Genomic DNA, 20,764 nt, shown 5'->3' on the forward strand with positions numbered 1-20,764 from the left:
TCCCTTTAATGGATAGGACCCCAATAATCTCTGATTAGTGACACACTGATCTGCCAAATGTGGAGCTCTTGCATTAAGATTCTTAATTGGTTAATATTAGTCTGCATACAATTTAAATAGAATCTTTTTATAGTTGGAGTAATTAATCAGAAAATGTCTTGAGATGACATAAAATAAAGATATAGGAATAAGTTAAATTGAAATAAATGAATTGGTAGAAAGTGGTACAGAGCTGAATAATTGTACCAACCTGTTAGCCCCACTGAGAGGCAGCAGAGAGGAGGATTAAATATATGATTGAGTGAAGCATTGAGAGACGCTCATGAAGCTGGATCAAGCACAGTCATTGTTCTTAAAGATAATGCATTTAAACTTTTCATAGAAAGATATTTAAAATGTTTACCTGATAAAGGTTCATTTTAATTCATTACTTCACAGTAGAACCAAGTCATTCCCCTTAATCAAAACAACTTTCCTCACATTTCTTTAGTTGCCAGTTACCATCTGCAAACATTTGTTTCGCAATCCAAAACTGAACAAGGATCCGCTTTAGATTCCGTGCTGGAAAGATTCCTCAGTATGTCAGATGAGACAATATTCCCACTTATGGGACGGGTGGTGCTTCGATACTGGGTTCAAATTAGTTACTCTGTGTCAACTGCTGTAAACAAAAACATGTTAGCTGAATCCCCTGCTAAGCTTTCACATTTAAGTCATATATACAGAGATGCAGCTCCAAAAGGTTTGTGTAAAAGCCCCAAATGGCCTTGTCTCTCAGTCAGCATGAGGTTGCAATTACAGAGTTGTAAAGTCTGACTCATGGCCTCAGACCCTCCCCGACCACAAGGCACCAAACACATCTGGCTTCATGTCCTCCTCCCTGCCTCACAGCAGGAAAGATGAAACCTGATGCACCAGTGGAGAGGCCCTGGAGATCATGGCTCAATAAAAAGCCTCATTTATCTACAGCCTCAACACTCCACTGACCACAAAACTGAAACCAACGCACTCTTCTCATCTTTTGTTGAAAAGATCTTCAAACTGACTTCTTGTGCCATGGGAGTATTAATCTCTTTAATGTAGATTAGAGGAATGAGACTTATCTTCATCAGGGGTACTTCACAGGTGCATTTTACATCTGGGGACAAACTCCAGGATTCACCCTAATTTGAAGAAAAACAGTCAGCTTGCTTGCTTTTACTTTTATTGACAACTTAAATAGTTTACAGTTTTCCATCCATACAGTAAGAAAAACGCCACCTATGAAATAGGGAAAAATATACAAGATTCAACATCAAAACAGTCGTAACCCACAACCATTTACTTTTTGATTTTAATGTACGATTAAAATAAATTGCACTGAAAAGGTCCCTTTATGCTTCTACACCATGTAGAAAAGTAAATGGTTTAGAAAACTAGTTTGAAGAAAAACTCCCTGATACACCTTTCAGTCTAACAGTTTGATGACTGAAAAATGAAGCCATTTGTAATTTAGGATGACTCATCCGTTTGGATGTTTTACCCTTGACAGATGTCAAACAGAGTATACATGTAAACAATTCCCATTAGATGAATCAGTTCTTGCCGCTTTAGAAAAATGTCTAAAAGTCAATAGCTGGGTTTTCAGGATGTAGAAACGTCCAAAGATTGCCTCAAGAAAACAAAATGCTGGTTCACATTAAAGGCACAGAAAGTTGCAAAGTGGCATCTTAGAAAAATAGGTTTAAAAATCAAGTCAAATATATAAATCCATTTCAATTTACATGGTCAGAGTAAGATTTACAGTCACAGTTAGAGGTCTTCCACAAAAAGTCTAATAGGAAAAAAAAAAAAAAAACCTCCTCCGTATTCATGTTAACGCACCATATAAAACTTAATGGTTTTATAGCAGTCTTTGGTGATTTATTGCTCCAAAAGTGGATCATCAGACAGCTTGATGGTCTTTGTACCTGTAGGCTGAGGAAAAACTGCTGCTTTCCATGTACTCCTGGTTTTTTTTTTTTTTTTTTTTTTCAAATACCTGGAAATAAATATTTCCAATAACCAAAACTACATAATTAGGCTTCAAAGAATTGCATCCATTACTGTCGCACATGATTGCTGTATTTCAAGGAATGTTACATGCTTTCCCCCAAACGTTTCAGAAACTTCAACAAGTTTTGTGCTGGATCAAAGTCCTCTCTTTGGCTATAAACTGATCTTTGGAATCATGGAAAAGGACCTCAGGTTCCCTTAATGAAAATAGAGCAGTCAGTTCAAGTGCTCAGAGGTCAATATCTTGGAAATAAAAACTGTTATTCTTGGATTAGTTTTAATTTTGGCCTCTCATCATTGGAAATCCCTACTTAAAGACACTCGTATTTGATCCAACTGACTACAAATCCCCATATTCTTAAAGTAATTTGTTTCTGCAATGCTTAAAATAATTAACATTGCATTGGTAAATTGTTCATTAATATCTAATGATATGTTTTTTGGATAAGTCATTGCGCAAAAGTGTTATTCATGGGCTTCTCTCAAATAAGCTTAAATTAAACCATAACCTGCCACCGAAAATAACAGAATATGCCAAACGAACACTCGGCAAGGAGAACTAAAGCTGAACCAAGCATTTTTATCTCAAGCAGTTTGTAGAAAGAAAACAATGCAATCTGAATTTTCTGGTAATATTAGCATGCTATTCATTTATTTTTTAAGCATTGCACTCAGAGGTTTTTAGACTTTGATGAAACCATAAAGTTAAAAAAGCAGGATGAAACTTCCTAAGAGGCACCTCATTAGCTAAGGCACTGGCAAAGCTGTTAGCAATACAAGGCGATAACATCTTAAGTGGTTTTTTTATGCTAAAACACATAATTAGAGTTGCGATGACAAGTCAGACGGTGATGTAGCTAACTTGATTCTTGACTGGAAGCTCAAAAGCTGAGAGTCGTAAACTCTATGCTAAGCCCTGCTGGGTTACCAAAAAGTACAAGAAGATGCTAATGCTTTGCAGCAGGACTCAGGATTTATTTGTATTGGTTATCTTTTTGTTTTTATATCGAGTTAGATGAAGAGCAAATGTGAGAAACTATTTATGCAGCTTTCTTTTAGATTTAAAGACCGGGCAACAGATCATGCAGGATGCACAAGAGAGCAACGTTTTAAGTAGATAACAGGAAGGCTAAACGGAATGGAGCTAGATACCTTCCAAGACAGTTTAAAAATGTAAACATCAAAAAGGTTTGCTATTACTGAGCTCATTTACAGTGCAATATCGATTTGGCTTATGGAAATCATTATTTATAGGAAGGCTAAAGCCGTTGTCCAGATTCGCAACTGGCTGAGAAATAACAGAAGATCAATCCTTTAAAAAAATTGGAAATCAGTCTTAAAACTGAAATAGAATATGTCTCACTATAATTATTTTTGTGTAATAATTTGAAATATTAATCTTTTTAGTACTTGAATAAATACTTTCGGATGCTGAATTCTGAGGTCAGTAAGGTATAAGCAGCAGTTCAAGGAGTTTAAGCTTCAGGAGCTTTTCCAGTGGATTTTTCTAAAGACTCAGAAATCCAAAGGCGGCCATAATTATCATCATTATTATCATTATCATTAATATTATTAATATCATTATCATTATTATTATATATTTTTAAAGTAGACAAAATGTTGTAGCATCCTTTCCTGGAGTGTTTTTAGAAGAAAAAAAAAAAAAAAAGCCCAACATGATTTAGAAAAAGTCTAGCAAATGAGGGGGAACTCATCCTCTTCCAGGAACAACTAAACCAGCCGTTGCTTGGAAGGAAAAAAAAAAAAACATTTCTTCATCGAAACAAAACTTTTTATTTTGTCCGTCTCTCCAGGAGCCATGAAATTACTTCAGTGGTTTTTCCTGCCGCATGTACAACTTTATGAGACCCTCCTTGTGTAGCCGCTGCCACACATTCATCTCCATACGCATGTCATGGTTGACGAAGAAGCCCACCTTGTGATATGTTTTATCATAGTAGTGGTCAGAGTAGTTTGCGTAGTCTGGCGTCATGAAGCCGTACGCACTCACCTTCAGAAAGAACAAAAAGTCACAATTTAACTGCAGGCAGGAACAATAAAAATGCAGGCTTTTAATAGTTTGTCTTGACCTCCATTTCCTGCTGCTGAAGGGTTGAGGAAGGGTTCATGATAAAGCGTGAAATCTTATAGACATAGAATCTTTCACACAAATAGAGAAAGTCAGAGATCTAGAGAATGTCAACACAAGCTTAAAAATTAACAAGAAACCCATTGCTGTGCAGTCACTTCATAGCTCAAAACAAACATTTACACAATGTATGCAAACACATATGCCTCTCTCACGTCACAGCATCAGACTATATTCCTACCATTGAAGGCAATTTGAATAATAAATTCTTTCCTTTTGCCAAATGCAAGAGTAAAGAGTGTTTTTTTTCCACCATACTTTAACTTATAGAAGTTGAATTATTTTTCTTTAGTTTGAGGGTGGCTTGAAAAGAAAATAATGTTAGTGCAAGTAAACTTAAGTTTTGGGAAAAACAAAGAAACTCAGCTGAGATTAGATGAAATACTAATAAAATGATGTAACATGGGAAACAGTTTTGTAGTTGAAAACAATGTTCCTGACTCCTACCTGGTCACAGGAGTGCAGTGCAGCCAAAAGCATGGCAGCCCCCGTCGATGGTCGGTAGATGCTCTTATATTTGGTGTTCAGAATGTTTGATCGAAGGAATCTGAAACAGGAAATTGCATCAATCTGTCATGAGTTGCAGAAATTTGTTTCATTTGTTTCCCCAATCATCTCTGGCTGTCGATATTCACACACTTCAGTGGGATTTAAAGTAATCAGGAGCTTGATTAGGTCTTGCATGTTTTTCATCCATCTCATTTTCACTTAAAGCACCAGGTTTTGAGGGCACTTACCTGTTTCTAAGGTAACGAATAAAATCTGGGTGGTACATCTTCAGCTTTGCTGCAGAGACATCCTTTCCAAAGTACTTTGTGGGGCTGTAAAAAAAAAAAAAAAAAAAAACTAATTGTTCATCTTAAAAAAAAAAAAGCAGACATGACAGCTTTGGGATACGTCGATGGCTGTCCAGTTAAAGCTGGATCATTACACACTGCCGTTTACAGTATTTCTGTGCTGAACCAAAACAAGACAAGTGGTTTGATGCCTTTCAGAGTGCATCTTCATCTCATAAAACATTAAAACATTTCCTCATGCCCACTTTGATGACAAGTTTAAGTACGTAAACCTTTATTTTGTATGCTGTGGTGTAAGGTGCAATGATTTAGAGCTTCACAAAAAGAGCTCTGCATGATCGACCCTCAGCACCATGGACAGAACCACAGCAAGATTTAAAATGATTGCTGCACCCAGGTATAAAAATTCAACTCAACCATAAAAGAAAAGAACGTCATCCAAAAGCAAGGAGGAAAAATCTTTTTTTCAACATGTTGGAGATTGTCTGACATGAATTTACTCATCAGAAAACTATCTCAGCCCTCACATTAACCGCAAATAACGTGTCCCTTAAGGAGTTTAAACTTTGCTCTACATCCACACACATTACTGGTAGCTTTATATGAACACAAAACTGATTTCGGTGCCTTTTTTCCTGACAATCATTAAATGTGCTTCTATGACTCACTTCAGCTGGAGGTGACAGGAGGTTCAGTTCAACTGATAAAAACCAAGAGTCAAATAAAAACGGGAAAACAGGCTTCAGGAAGCCATGTCAGCCTTTTCAAATCCATACTGCAGCCAGAACACTGCAAGACCTTTATAATTCAGAGATTCACCTTATAACCATAAAAAAATAGCTGGTCTTCTGTAGGGTCAGCAATTATGTACAGAAAAACCATGTACTTGCAAACTGAGAAATTAATCTCTTATACAAACTGAAAGTGATTGTCATTGGGGGAAGCTCCTTTCATTCTGTGGAAGGCTGCTAAGAAATTAGAAGTTTTAACCATTTTAAAGAAAACCCTTGTTTATTACTACAGTTTTGCATTTATTAACAAAAAAAAATCTTAGGTTCTACAACAACCCAAATCTGGGGTTAAACAATCAAGCAAATGAGAAGCAAGGAGGATAATGTGAGAGAGAGTCTGACAAATCTACTGAGAATCATCGTTACCATAGGGGACGCTTATTTCTCCAGTTTCATCATGTTGGCTTTAGCTAATTTTTAACAAACAGTAAAATCGACACAATGGTTGTACATTTTAGGACTTCAGATTTACTTAACTTTATAACACTGTAAAATATCAGATCCATTTAAATGTGATCTAGTGGAACTAAAAGGGAATAAATTTTTAAGCGCATTTAATCATGAAGGCGTCACGTCAGCTACAAATCAAAGTTTAACAGACGTGTTGTTATTATTATCATCACAGTGGGGATAAAACAACCAGGGCATAAGCTCAAATTATTCCTCTATTAAACCGTATTATACAAGTCAATAAAGATAAAACAACAGTTTTTATCTTTATTGACTGTCAAGTTTTAAATCTGGCGTTCTGCAAACAGACCAGTCATTAACTGAAACTAAGAACAGGTTTAAATACAAAGCAAAAAATTGGTTCTTTTTTTAAGCCAATGAGATCCCTGCCAACCTTAAAAATCAATGAAGCAGCTCAAACCCAACATTCAGATCAGTTAGGCTTCATCTGGGAAACGTTACTCACTCGTTGCCTTTGTCATGTCCCTTCTCCACCAGTATGTGTGTGGCCGCTGCCTTCATCAGCAGGTAGTCCCGGTCATGATCAGGCAGGAAAACATAACGTGTTTCCTGTGATGGAGCAGCAGGACGTTAAGTGAGCACAAAACTAAGAGGAGAGACGCTTCAAATGGGTCCTCACCTGGGACACAGGGGGTCCATAGTAGCCGGCACCAGCATAGCTCCTCATGGAGTTCATTAGTGTGTTTGTGGAGAAGGTGTAGTGGGTGGTCCGGGACCCCACATCCTCCTCGAAGCCTTTAATGACCGCTCCGTTTGTTCTGGAGAACCACAGAAGTCCAAAAATAAGCAGAGGCAGGAAAAAGAAAATATCAGTATGTCGCAATAAAAGGCAGATTTATTTGGAACGGGGTTTGGAGCTTTCTTAGAACATCACAGGCAGCTGGGGGAACTTCAAACTTTAAGTCCACCCAAAATATTAACAGATCTCCATGCTTAGTCATGTCACATCTTTCACACCAGAATTACATTCTTTGATCAGTTATCACCTATTATTTATGACTCAGTTTAATTTTTTTTTTATTCCTTAAGCAACAACCAACTTTGATTAAAGAAAAAACGAGTCAAACCGTCTCAGCTGGGTTTATAAGCCCAGGGGTTACCTGAAGACATAATGATGGCCGTCGATCTCCTTCCCTTTCTTCGACTCCTTTAATATCCCACCGTTTCCCACCACAGCACAGCTGCTGCACTCTGATGTATTTTTCCGGGTTTCCCAGTCATCCAGCATCCTCCAGTTTGCAGACGAGTTTAGCACAGACAGAGTGTCCTTCAGAGCTGAAGAGAAAAAAAGCAGAATTTATCTGAAATGATTTAAGAAAAAAAATAATTCAGATATTTATGGCTTAATCTAAAAAAAAAAAATAATAATAATAACGTTTCTTAATTTATCAAATTATTTGGTTTCATGTTTTATTCCAGCAGAATAACTAGACTGACCTTTGCTCTGACTAGATATGAGAGAGTTAATTTTAAAAATAAATGAATATTTTTACCCACGTTTTAGCCATTTTGTTTTGTTATCCGCACTGTTTTATTTATCTATTTTTTTGTAAAGCATTTTGTACACTGGTTGTTTTTAAGTGCTTAATAAAATTGGATTGGATTAATTTGATGAGATTAACTTCATTCTGATACACAGCTGTTTTGTTTGGAGTGAAAGTTTGCCGCAGATGTTGTAAAATGTTTTAATCAAGGTATCACACTGTGGAAACGGAAGGAAATATTTGAAAGTAAGGATAATCATTATGGCTTAAAGCCCTGCAGATGTAATCCCACGGCTCAAACTTATGTTTTGATCAAATGCATTTTAGCAGGACGTAATGGATAAACACCAGGAATTACATGATTGTGAAGTTGTTTTGTTAATCAGCTTCAAAAGATATGTCTTTTGAATTTTCTGCTTTACTCAGATTCCCTTAAATGAAAATTCAAAATGTCAACTGATCAGTAAAAGCTACCTGCATCCATTAGATAAAAATGTTTTAGAGGCTGGAATAGACTTGACTATGGCAGAGGTTTACCTTTTTGCAGGACAGCAAGGTAACGTCAAACGCTGAACTCCACTGATCCCGTCGGAAAATTGGGTTTGAATATTAGAGGTTGTTTGTTTAACTAACAGCTTTGATAGCATTGGTTTGCATTGATTTCCATAAATGGCACCCATTTGTGTTTTTATTATTCAGCTGCAAGGTGTCATGTGTGCTGCCCTCCTCCCTTATTTCAAGCTCTTGCTTTGATCAGTAGTGAAACAGCTGGTGTGTTCTCAGTGAAAGCATGACTTCAGGTAAATGTTAGTTGATATTAAATAAGTTGTACACAAGATTTTACTTTAAAATGAAATCTTTCATTTCTTTAAAGTGGCTAAAAGATGAGGAAAAAAGCATTTCACTAAAGATAATCAAGCTTTATTATTTAATTTAGAAGAACTTTTATGTGAAGTTCTGATCAACCCCAGAAACTGTTATAATCTTAAATCTTTCTCAAACGGTAAGTTTCCAAAAAGACATTTGATGAATATATTCATGAGAGATTTCAAAAATTTGATTAATGCTGATGATATACAAATATTATCCTCCTTTCTTGAATATGCTTGTTGCTGTGAAACAAAGCAGTCTTCGTCTGCAGCATCCATTAAATATTGCCATGGAGAAAAAGACCGTGACTTTTAGGGATCAAACATAATATAAAGCCTCAACCTTGACATTTCTGGAATCATCTATCTTTATGTTATTCTTTTATCAGTATTTAGATTTCAGCTCTTAGGAACTATATACAGAAAATAGTATTTATGTTTTACTTCTAGTAAAACTGGATCTTTCTTTAGTTTATCATTTTACAAATTAGACATACTCAGAATTAAACTGTAAACAAATGAAGCAGCTGATTTAATAGCCATTAGGCTACTTATTTCTTTTTAATACTGCACCCTAAACAACTCAGAGCTGAATTAGTGGGTGAATTGGTACTGAAAATATGGCACCAGTAGATTCTTTATATTCCCCTAGTTTATTGAGCAACACTCAGTTTGTCTGCATGTAGAAATAGACTTGCAGCCACGTGATGATCTAAAGGACCTCTAATGTGTACATCAAGAATAAATGGTTTGCTTTTGACTAATTAAGATGCATATTTTATTTATACATTGATGGATATCCAGCTAAAAGCTCCCAGGGAGGATTTCTCCCATTTACCATCACAACCAAGCTTTAAGCTCAGGTACCGTTCATCTACTTTCTGTTCCTCATTATGACCGCAGTGATGCTCAGTAGAGCAAACCACTTCACGTCAGGCTGCTTTAATAGACAATTGGCTGTAACTTTTATTTCTGGTCTGGATATTGATGTTTAACCGACATCTTTGGTCTGTGTTGCTCTAGTTCTTTCTGTTCCTCGTAAAGTCGCACTGGCTTCTCCAACTCTGCGGATGTCAACGCAGCTGCTCTGAAATCATCAGAGTTCCCAGCTGCTGTGTTATTTTTTTTTTTTCTTCTCCTGTAATAGACAGGCCACCATCCCTGGAATAAACAGCTGTTCTGCCCCTTAAACATCAGACAAACTGCCAGTCCGTCTCTGTGTGATCGTAGTTCCACAGTTGCACTGCAGCGTATGGGGAAAAAAAAACATTTTTCCTGTCTTGCTTTTTCTTTATTAATTTTCAGGTTAATGTGGAGAGGCTGAAGATTACATGAAATACAGCAAAACTAAGTTTTTGATATAAAAATTGGGCTTAATGTGTCTAACAGACATTTCCTTCACTTTTTAACTTTGGAGATCAGAAAGGAGATGAAACAGAGCCATGGAAGCAAACTGCATCTCTGGATGTTTTATTCAATGGCAAGGCTTGGTCCATTCTATTATGGAAAGGGGGGCACAGAAGTTGATTGTTTCACGAGTCCCAATTTGTTATTGTTTTGATGCCAAGTCCTTATTTTAAACATGCATCAATATCCTAAGAGTGCTGTTAGAGGAGTCAACAACCAACAGGCCGCTCCCTCACAGGTGGGGTCACTTGCTGGTTCAGGGCCTCCTTTGCCTGTATAATAAATCCTCTCCCGATTGTTAAATTGGAGGACTTTCCCGAATTCAGAACGATAACATTCAGGAATCTGTTGTGGGCTTCCTTGGCAGATTTTCTTTATACAGTTTATAGTTATATCAGAATATCATCTCAACTGAAAATATATTGCAATACGTTTTCTGTCCACTCTTGCCTACAGTACAAGAATATAAATCAAATATAAAATCCAATTAACTCCCTTTACATGGTCTCAATGGTTAAAAACATTTGTTCCGGGTTTTTTTGATGCAATACAAATTTTGTTTGAAGAGAGATGAAACTTCCTTCCAAGGATCCACATCTGATCTAAAGCAATCAGTGGAAATGTTCTAAGCATAGAAGAGCGTTCTAAAGAAAGTCTTAGTGGTGAACATGTGTCAAGCACAATATCCTCTGAAGATTTTAAGGACATTAAAGCATCCCCTGATCCCAACCCTCAAGTCAGAACTTGTCAAGCAGGTGATTTGACCCTTTACTGATAACTCAATGTTCGAAATTTCATGTGTAACAAAAGAAACTAAATGTATGGCATCTTCTCAACCCTTTGAAGCCGATTTTAGACATTTTAAAATGAACTTTGAGTCAAACCTGTTCTGCTCTGACGAACTATGCCTTCAAAAATGTTTCTGTCTGGAGAGCTGGTTCACCCTGTTGTAAACTATCAACCACAAGAAAACTTTAAAAATTTGCCACGGGTCAAAAAACAGCAAGATTATGAGGAAAAATTGGAGCTCACTGTCGTAGTCAATGCCTCCCCAACCGTGTGTTCCTGGATACTGTTTCAGACGCTGGTGCTGTTCCCGAGTCGCGTGTTGGGCCCATTGCAGGACGGGAATATGCTCCAGGAACAGCCCTCCGAACTCGGACTTCTTTATCCGACTTCGGATACCATCTGGGCAGTCCTGTGAGGAGCAGAGAACAGCTGTTAGCAACAATATGTGCAAAAACTCTACAACTGGAGTCACTGCGTTTTTCATCAGTCAGCAGTTCAAACATCCCCAGTAGAAACCTGAACATGGTAGGATATTCCCATGTGCATTGCTGCTGCTAATTATATGGCTCTGACAATAACGTAACCAGGAGAGAGAGAGAGAAAGGTACACAGGTTAGAAAGGAGCCTCTGTCACTCAGATCAGATAACATCTATCCCACCCCCAATCAGCTACAACTGCTGTTTAAGAGGAACAAAAGTAGTTCCGACTAGAATTGACTTAAAAATGAAATTTACAAAGAGAGCCAATATTATTGCTTTTCTGGTTTATTTAGTATAAAGGTTCAAAATGGCTGAATTCCCTTTGAAATAAAACAAATCTGCTCTCAGTGGGTATAAAGATGTCAGCAATAGACAATCTGATTTGATCGTTTCATGCATTGAGCTTTACATATAATTTATGATCACAGTTCCTAAGACTGAAGATTAAATTTTGTTTTATTTGCAAGAAGCTCCCATCAACTAAAACCTTTGTGGGGAGAAAACTAAAATTTAAAAAGAAAAAAGCACAAGGAGGTTGAATTTCACACTTTGCTTCCTGAGGAAGGAAACAGGAAAATGCTGTAATGAAAGTGGGTCTTTGGAGAATTTAGTCACATTAAAAAGTGTGAAAAGGAAGAAGTCAAAACTAAATAAACATGAATGAGTTCATGTTGGATTTGTTTCAGAGATTATCTAGGCGTGTGTCTCTCAGCTGGTCGTTAATATACAGATCCAGACACCTACCTTTAATTAAATCTTATAGAAACAAGATTTTTTGCACCATTTAGGTTCTCTTTTTTTGTCTAATTTTACTACCCATCTAAAATATTTTATTTCCCGATTTGTTAAAGCCCGGAACATGTACAGAGTACATGTTAATGCGTATGGTGGACATTTTAGGATGTCTTTAGCCCTCAGGAACAAACCCATCGCTTCTCAGACTTTCCCAAACACCCAATAACATTTCCTCTGATCTGAGGACGTCTTAAACTGTAAGTCTTAGGCATGACTATAATAAATATTAAAAGTTTGGTTAATGTTTATATAGATTCCTAACTTTCTTGATAACAAGACAATGACAGTAGCTTTGATGATGCATTTCCAAGGTGCACAAAGAACAGAGAGGACTTAATCTTTAACAAACAGCCTGAAGCACAAACCAGTTGAACAAAGTACTTGTAGCCACACCATGACCACACACAGCAGGACATAAAGAAGAAGATAAAGATCCTGACAAGACAGAACATGTGACATTTACAAGCTACAAAGTTCTCAACCTAAAGATTGCTCTCCAAGCAGTTTTTCCATCACTGTAAACATATGCAGTTTGTCAATAGTTAAAATTGATTCTCCCAAAACACTTTTCTTCTAGTTTAAACCAGTTGAAAGTTACAAAGAGACTGTGAATGACAGCTTGAGACCAGACTATACGTCACTGGAGGACATCTTCCATTACTATTAAATCAGTAAACTACTAAATTCTGTTAATTTCAACTTGTCTGTAACTCCGCTGCCCAATATATCCAAGAGTTCCTGGTAAACGGTTATCTACACATTTTATATCGAGAAACGATCAAGGGAGGAAGTTTAAAAACCCTCAAAGGGAGGAACTGTTTTCTTAGAGTTTTTGCACAAAATGATGCAGAAAATGTATTTTAAAACAAGATACAAATTTCCCTTGAGTGAGAAGCTGACTATTAACAGTTTTAGTGAGAAGCAGGTCTGTAAAACATTAACTGTTGGTTGACATTTGATGCAGGTGTGAGGAGCCAAGGAAAGGAGGGGGAGGGAGACCAGCCTGTGACTTTGAACATTGACATATCCTGCTTCTTTATTTAAATACTTTTGCAAATAAAGGATAAAAAGGATATCGTTTAAAGCCAAATCTTTCTGATAAATATTAAATCCTGAGCCAACTCACCGTTTGTGGAGGGATGTTCTCAGACATATAGGAATCTCCAATGTAGGGTGGCTCTGTGGGGCCCCGTGGTTTGATAAGATTCCCAGGCAGAGCCACAGGGCTTTTCTTGGCTTGGTCTTCACCTTTAGACCTTGAACTGGGCTTTAAGGCATCACTGCTTTGGTTTTGAGCTGGTTTTGGTGGTTTGGTGACTGGGTTAATCTTTAAAGCTGCATACTGTACCGCGGCGGTGGGATTTGGCTGGCTGAGGTTGCTCCATTTGGGTGGAGAGGTGTTAGAGGTGCTGTGGAAGATTAAACCACATGTTATTATCTGTGCGTTGGTTCCTAAAGGAACTTGACACACCCTAAAAATACATGTAAATGATCCTCGTTTTCTACAGATGTCAGCTGGTTCTATGGTAAACAGCTGGTTCATTTATGGTGCTTAAACAATTCAAAGAAACCCAAATTGTTTTACACCATGTTTTGCTACTGTATAAATGGACAAAGGCGTCGATTTTTTTCTTTTTTGTTCACATGTCACTGAGTGGCTTCATATTGCCTCTAAACCCCTCGAAAACTAAACGCGAAAACGGCGTTTCGAAATCTTCCCACTCTGAAGGCTGAATAAAAAAAAGATCGTTTACAGACCCCCGAAACGCCGGCTTCGTGTGGATGAGAGGTTGGTTTGGTGAAAAATTTTTGCGTTTAGGCCAGGGTTCGTCTTCGTGTGGACGGGGCCTATGAGATGCAAATAATCCTAAACTGCTTGTGACTTCCTGACTCCTTTGCATGGACATGGTGGAAGAGTGGCAGCAACTTTGGATCAGTTTGCATATCTTTGCATAAAGGTTAATCAATCCTAGTCTAACCTGCACTCTTCTACTGTGAAGAATAGAGTCATGCCTTGAGTTCTTTCAAAGAGGATGCAATATACATTAAAGCTAGATTAAGGGCTTAGCTGTAATAACACTGCAGAGGACCAGAAAACAAGCTCACTTAACTTTTAAGAGTCTTACTGTGGCTCCCTGTTTTAGTTCATTCTAGTGTGATTTGTAGGACATTAACAGTCTCAGTACAACTGATTTAGCAGATATGATTATGCTACAGAACCTCCAGGAACAGGTCTTGAACGACGGGTCCATATACACATATATCAGCTGTCAACAGGTCAAGATGAGGTCTAAAAACATTGCTCTAACAGGTAGGACTTTATCGTCTAATGGGTTCCTTGATATTCAATGTGTAATGGAAGAGAGAATCAAACCAAGTGGCCGTTTGGAGCTGCTTCTGATGTTATCGTCCCATTAAATGGTTGTTATTAGAGGCCATCAGTCCCATAGGGTGGCTTCAGATTGTACCCGCTACCTCCCACTAGGCTCACAGTAAGGTTGTATTACTGAATGAATGCTGATCCTAAACCTCAAGTAGTTCCCTTTTCTCCATTGAATTGATCAATTTGTGTAATCTGAAAATTCCAGTAGTTCATGTATTGTTTGTAAAATTCTGTGTGTTTTTTTGTTTTTTTTTTTCAAACAAAAAAGAAATCTCAGTCAACTGAGTTGTTTTTTTTTTTTTTAATCACATTGATTCCGTGTGACTGAAGAGTATACTTCATTCAAAGTAAAGCTTTAAACCGTAGTTTGATTTTTTAATAGGTAAATTGTGAATAAAGTAGATAAAAACGATAAATTAGGTAAATAAAGCCGTTTTAGAGGCAGCCGTTATCAATGATAAACTGCACAGCCTGAAGCCAGTCTATGGGCCTGTTGCCGTTTGACCATGCAGTTTATTTTCTTTAATGCCATTTTTACACACACACACACACACACACCGATGTTCTCGTACTGATAAAGTTCTGTTAAATAAGTCTGTAAGGTTGCAAATGTGAGGATGGATAAGGTTGATGTATGTGATTGACTGCGAGGTGAAAGAGCAGTGCTCATAAATATAATTTTTAATTTTCTGAATATGAGGTAATCATTAATTCTTTGTGAATTAATGCCAATCATTCTTTATCAAGATCCTCGTCAAAAGGATATGCAATATATATATTTTCAAACCTAATGTGTCAAATGGTGCGTTCACACAGCTAATGGTAAAGCCAGTTTATTCTACAGAAATTGCTACAGCGTTGAACTATGAATTCAGCAAAAACAGAATATCTAAGTTTTCTCAAATTCACCTGTTAACATTTCGGTAAACGTAGGGTCCAGCTGTAGCAGAAACTATAAAACACTTTTTTTTTTCCTTGGTAAAAGAACAGAATGCTCCTTAGGCACAATCCTCTACCATTTTTGATGAAACCTTGAAAACATGCCAGAGCTCCAGTTCCCCTCAGCGGTTCTTAATGCATCTGTTCAGCTTGCTTTTAGAGCCCATCAGAACAAAGCTTACATTTCATGTCCCTGTGCGGGAAACGACCTGCTGTCCTCTAACTCCAGGGGATTTTTTTTCATTAGTGTAGCAGAGTGCTGTATGGTTCCTTTGTTGGAGCCACAATGATCCAACATGGGGTGGGGGGTGGGGGGTCCACGCTAAAAGCTAGTTATAGAAACCCTTCATGATGCAGGTGATCTCAGAGTTTGTCCCTTCCACTCTGAGCAAAACAAAACTCAATGACAGCTTAATTTTTCCATAAGGGCCAAAGAGGAAAACACTTAATTCAGCATCTTTAACATTTTGATCCCATTTCCTTCTTGCAAAATCCAAAAACCTGAACGGAAAGAGGTCAACTCAACCAGCACTAACTTTTGAACTTTCACTAGTTTTGTTTTTTAAAACACATTTGTTGATTATGCATCAATTTACAAATAATTGAATGACACCTCCGTCATGGCCTGAAGGGTCTGTATCGCTTTCCCTGGCACCAAGAAACTTTGAGGGTGGCGGCATCAACCTTGCCCCATAAACATTAAAAAAAGAGCAGACTGCTTTACGGCATACGCCCCCCGCTTCCGTTATAAAGACGGAAGTCAATGCAACAAAGTTTCCCTGAGAGACTGTATATTGCTGCAAATTTTGCAGGGTTGATGGCAACGCAGGCAATGCACCACCTTCCTGCTGGGATCTATACGTGTGCTTACTGTGAAGTTATTAAACATATTTGTTTCAAGACTCTAAACTTGTCAGGACATTGGTTGCTGTACAAACTAAACGTTTATTTTCAATATCATCATATGACATTGTTTTGCCACAGTTAGATTCATTACCTCATCGCCGTTCATCTTTTAAACAGCCACTGGAAAGAAATCTAGTTCAATCCAACCACAAACAACAGGGTCATCAGGACTATACCATGCTATAGTCTTTACCACGCTAGTCCTCTTGGGAAATGAAGTCTTCCTTCAGGTAAAACTATACAGCCTGTATCCACTGGGGGAGCCAAACTCCAAACTGACCAAACAGAGAGTCCTTTAGTACCGCTTTAAGAAGTGGCAGTTTATGTCCAAATATGAAACTGAACATAGGAAGTCCAGGTCGCTTTAAAACACAATGCATTTTCAGACAAACCAGAGGTGATAGTAATGATTAAATGACTGAGGCAAGAAACATTAAATTATGAGAGGAAGAAACATGGCTGATACCTCTCTATAAATTGTATCCATCAGCAGCACGATAAAAAAAAAAAAAAAAATTATGCATTCATTCAGGCAGAAATCTTCCAAGGACTGACATTGAGAAAACGGCAAAATAAAAAAGATAAATGCAGTTATGTCGAAGGCCTGTCTCTGATTGACAGATTAATCTCTGATTAAGGCAAGCTGATGTCTGCCATTTCTGAACAGCAACTTGATAACTTAACACAGCCACTCCACAGCAGTTCAAAGGTCCGGGCAATACAATTAATTTTGGCTTTTATATCCCGTCATGACCAACCTTGCTTCCTATAATATGTTCAACAAACTGCCCATTATATAAGAGCTCATCCGTATGTTTGAAAATCTGAACAGCCCAAAAAATTTAACAGTCATGCAGCAGGTTGAACAACTTTTAAGAGAAATGAAATGCAAATATACTGGGTACAAACAGGATCATTATGTATACACAGAACTCTTTAATTAACACATCATTGGACACCCACATGCAATTATATCATTTATAAAATTTGAAAATGTTAAACGGTTTGGTTAACACATTTAAATAAGATGGATTTTATCCAGATTCTACTTTCACCGAGTATCGATTCCACCACAGAAAAAAAGACGTCTGCTTAGAAGGTGTGATTTTAGGAATGTCTGGAGCAACCAATCAATATTGCAAAAGACAAGGCTCACACATTAGTTGCAGCAGCAATAGAAATAACAACTTTGATTTTGAACTCTTTCTATGCCTCTACACTAAACTAGTGGTTCCCCACCCCGCTCCTCAGAGACCCCTGCCGCACGTTACACTTTTGTTCCAGAACACCGATTCAAACTAGGACTCCTCCCCTTAATCAAGTGCTGCAAAAGCCTGCTAATCATTCATTCTTTACTAGTGTGATGCAGCAAGGAAGTGGGAAGTTAGGAATGACTGTACAAAACCAAATAATGATCTCTATGTATTCACTAGATTGGTGATAGCCCGTTGGTAGTAGGGGGTGGAGTGAAGCCACCGTCCGCCATATTGGTACTCCCTAGTTAGACCTCTCGCAATGTAAACAATATGTGCGCAACAGCATCGAACAACAACGATGTTCTCATTTTCAGGGGGACTTAAGACTTTTAAAAGAAAGAAATTCATCACTTTGACACACACTTGGTGTTTCATAGCATAAGTAGATTCCTTAACTTATAATAAAAAAATTTTAAAAAGCCACATCACATTGCATAGTCATTATGAAGTCTATAAATTATGTAACATTATACAAATCCATTACAGCAAAATTAATATGTTAATGGAGCACAATAATACAGATATGCCAAAAGTGCTAAATTGATGTTGTACATGTAATATACATGTAATGATGACATTGTCGTTTTTGTAATGTTTGTATTTCTCATAGCAGTGTCTTCCACTTAATATAGAATTACCACACGGACATTTCACAGTGAATTACTTTCCATTTTCTAACGTTAGACACAATGTCGGTGGCTAATTCAGTCAATCGAGTCAGTCCGAGATTGCGAGACTAATGTTACGCTACATACTATATTGGTGTAAATAAGGTTTCCTTGGTTAGTACATCCACTGACTGAAGTTACCTGTGAAACGTCTTCCCACAGCCAGCAAACTGCTTGTTTTTGCAGCCAAATGCTACACACGTAGGCCTTTTTATGGCGCGTCTCTGCGGGCGTGGGGAGAACCAATATTGCGGCCAGCAAGTTCACTTTTCAGGCTTTCAGCAATCCAGCGAATAAATAGAGATGAGTGAAACCAAACAGTCAGCAGAATAACTTGTGAGGATCAGCTAAATGTCCTCACATTACAATAAAATTTCCTGATCATTTCAGACAAGAGTTCCAGACAATTAGAGGCTTTGAACTCAAGAGTCCATTGGCTGAGCCACCCTCATGCACTTCCAAAAGACAAAATACTTTACCCCTGTATCATTTTGAGTCTTCCCCATCACCCCTTCATTTATTTCCATCATATCTGCTGGGTTCAGATTTTGTGACTGAACAGGCATTACGTTGTGTGATCAGTGAGCACTCACCTGATTCCCCCATGTTCCCCAAAACCGTTGGGTCTACCACGGGGATAAGGGAAGGGAATCTGCATCGTGTTAGACAGCATGTAGACTAACAGGAGGCAGACGGCGGCCCCCACAGCCACCAGCAGTTGCCTCTTCAGGGCCATGCCTTTTAGGATGCAGTCTCTGGGCAACAGGCTGCGAGTGCTGGCCGGGCCCTGCATGTCGCCTGCAGGAGCATAGGGAGGGTTTTTTCTGGTCAGGCCAGCAGATGTAAAGTGATGGTGAGGATCTCCTTCCACAATATGACCTCGACTTCTCCAATGACGACCACAGAGACAGAGATAAATAACAGAGTTAAAGGGGAAAAGACTCGGCAGTAGGGAAACTTTCTCTCAGCAGCAACAGAACATCAAAGAATCAATTTTAAAGAAACATTTGCTCATGGAAAGGTGAGCAGATTGAACTCTTAACTAAACTGTAGCTCTTCTGATTAATAATAAAAGAGCTCCACTCTAGCTGTCGTCAGCTGCTGTGTCGAGGCAACAGCAGGAAACCAGAAATGATATCTTTGAGAGACACTCGTGTGCTGCTAAGTGGGTTTGGAGGTGTCAAAAGGAGAGCTGGAGGGATCTACCAGAAAGTCCTTGATAAATGCCTCACCAGAAGAATGGAGGGGGGAGTGGAAGGAATGTGTTAGGAGGGATTTGGTGATAATCAGAACAGCAAACTCAGCTTCCTTGAGAACAAAACAAAAGAAGACGGAGACAAAATGCTCAAGAAATCAAAATACCGTAAAACTTTACTAGCACTGTTGGAGTGAGAAGAAAAACAAACCCCCCCCCCCCCCCCCCCCCCCAAAAAAAAACAAAAAAACAGCAGAGTTAAAGTACCAAACTATGACAAAGCCTGACTCAGGCTGAGCACTGTGGAACAGGAAGCTCTGTCGCCTCGTTTCTGAAACAAAGAAATCTTTTTACATCGAAACACAGGAAGAAAACAAACATTTTCTGACCAGCAGCAGATCGCCTTTTCTCTTACAGTGGAGACGTCTTCTTCTAACGGAGAGCTAAGAACCTCAGTACCAGCCTCTGCTCTGGATGGGCGGGCCTATTGTCAAATGAGCAACAGCTGCTGGCAATTGGTCAAACATGAGGGAAGGGGGGGAGGGAGCCCATGTCAGGCAGCTCTAAAGTTAGTTAGACATGAACAGGCAGCTCTGGGACTGAATCACAAAGATAACAAGCCAAACACACATTTATGTAAACACATTCAGAAATGAACTAAACTTCTCCACCCAGTCGATTATCTCCAATTCAACTAGTAAACAACCTTAAACAGAGGCAACAACCCTAATTAGGATTCCAGAGTGAACCGATGAGGCGTCCCATGATTTATAGACTGGGCTGGATGTTTGGAGAGACGGGAACCACAAAAAAAAGGCAAATAAAATAATTGTTTTCCAAAGAGTGAACAGAGACGAGTAAAAAAAAAGTTATTCAAAACTGTCTTTTTTATTTTCTTTCTGCAGAAGCATGAGTCATCTTTAGTGTCACACTTTTTACCTCCATCTGACATGAAAAAATCCCCAAAACAAAACCAGGGTAAAAAAAAAAAAGACAAAGAAAAAAAAAGGGAAGTACTATCCTCAGGTTCTCTATTTCCAGACAGAAATGTTTACAGAAGTAGAACATATATTACAAGAAAAAGAAAACATTGGGAAATGATTTTGGACTGTTTAATCAGAACAACCAGAGAAGCGATGGTGAAATCATCACAGTCTGAGGGTCTGAAATAAGAAAAATGTCTGCAAACTGTCTGATCCGTATCACCCATCACAAATACTGAACCTCTATTCTACAACAGAGATATTCTACACAATGCAGCTCTGACAAGTTCTTCTTAAATTATAATATGCTCAACAATCTGATTAATAAATGGAACAGTCTAAAAGACTCAGAATCAATACATTTTCAG

General features: G+C 38.1%; 1 protein-coding gene across 2 annotated transcripts; it reads right to left on the minus strand.

Annotated features, from left to right (window-relative positions):
* Window positions 1–1,187: 1,187 nt before the first annotated feature.
* Window positions 1,188–20,160, minus strand: st6galnac (ST6 (alpha-N-acetyl-neuraminyl-2,3-beta-galactosyl-1,3)-N-acetylgalactosaminide alpha-2,6-sialyltransferase). Of its 2 annotated transcripts, none has more exons than XM_038274162.1 (10): window positions 19,803–20,160; window positions 18,812–19,102; window positions 13,193–13,475; window positions 11,035–11,200; window positions 7,343–7,517; window positions 6,862–7,000; window positions 6,688–6,791; window positions 4,921–5,004; window positions 4,631–4,730; window positions 1,188–4,045 (listed from the first exon to the last, which is right to left on the minus strand). In XM_038274162.1, the coding sequence occupies exons 2-10, from the start codon at window positions 19,009–19,011 to the stop codon at window positions 3,860–3,862; spliced, it is 1,437 nt and encodes a 478-aa protein (XP_038130090.1). In that variant the 5' UTR covers window positions 19,012–19,102; window positions 19,803–20,160; the 3' UTR covers window positions 1,188–3,859. The 2 variants fall into 2 exon arrangements, with proteins under 2 accessions (XP_038130090.1, XP_038130091.1); XM_038274163.1 differs by having other exon boundaries at window positions 18,812–19,105.
* Between the last annotated feature and the right edge of the window lie 604 nt (window positions 20,161–20,764).

This window comes from Cyprinodon tularosa, unplaced genomic scaffold (assembly GCF_016077235.1).
Source record: "Cyprinodon tularosa strain WSP-4 unplaced genomic scaffold, ASM1607723v1 ctg90, whole genome shotgun sequence".
Lineage (NCBI taxonomy): Eukaryota > Metazoa > Chordata > Actinopteri > Cyprinodontiformes > Cyprinodontidae > Cyprinodon > Cyprinodon tularosa.

Bases quoted from the DNA above. Each gene is read 5' to 3' on its own strand.
- st6galnac (XM_038274162.1), bottom strand. From the start codon at position 19,011: ATGCAGGGCCCGGCCAGCACTCGCAGCCTGTTGCCCAGAGACTGCATC. The intron at 7,518-11,034 runs GTGAGCTCCAAT...TTTTCTCTTCAG, and splicing joins GGGAGGCATTGACTACGACA to CTCTGAAGGACACTCTGTCT. The intron at 4,046-4,630 runs GTAGGAGTCAGG...TTCTTTCTGAAG, and splicing joins CACTGCACTCCTGTGACCAG to GTGAGTGCGTACGGCTTCAT.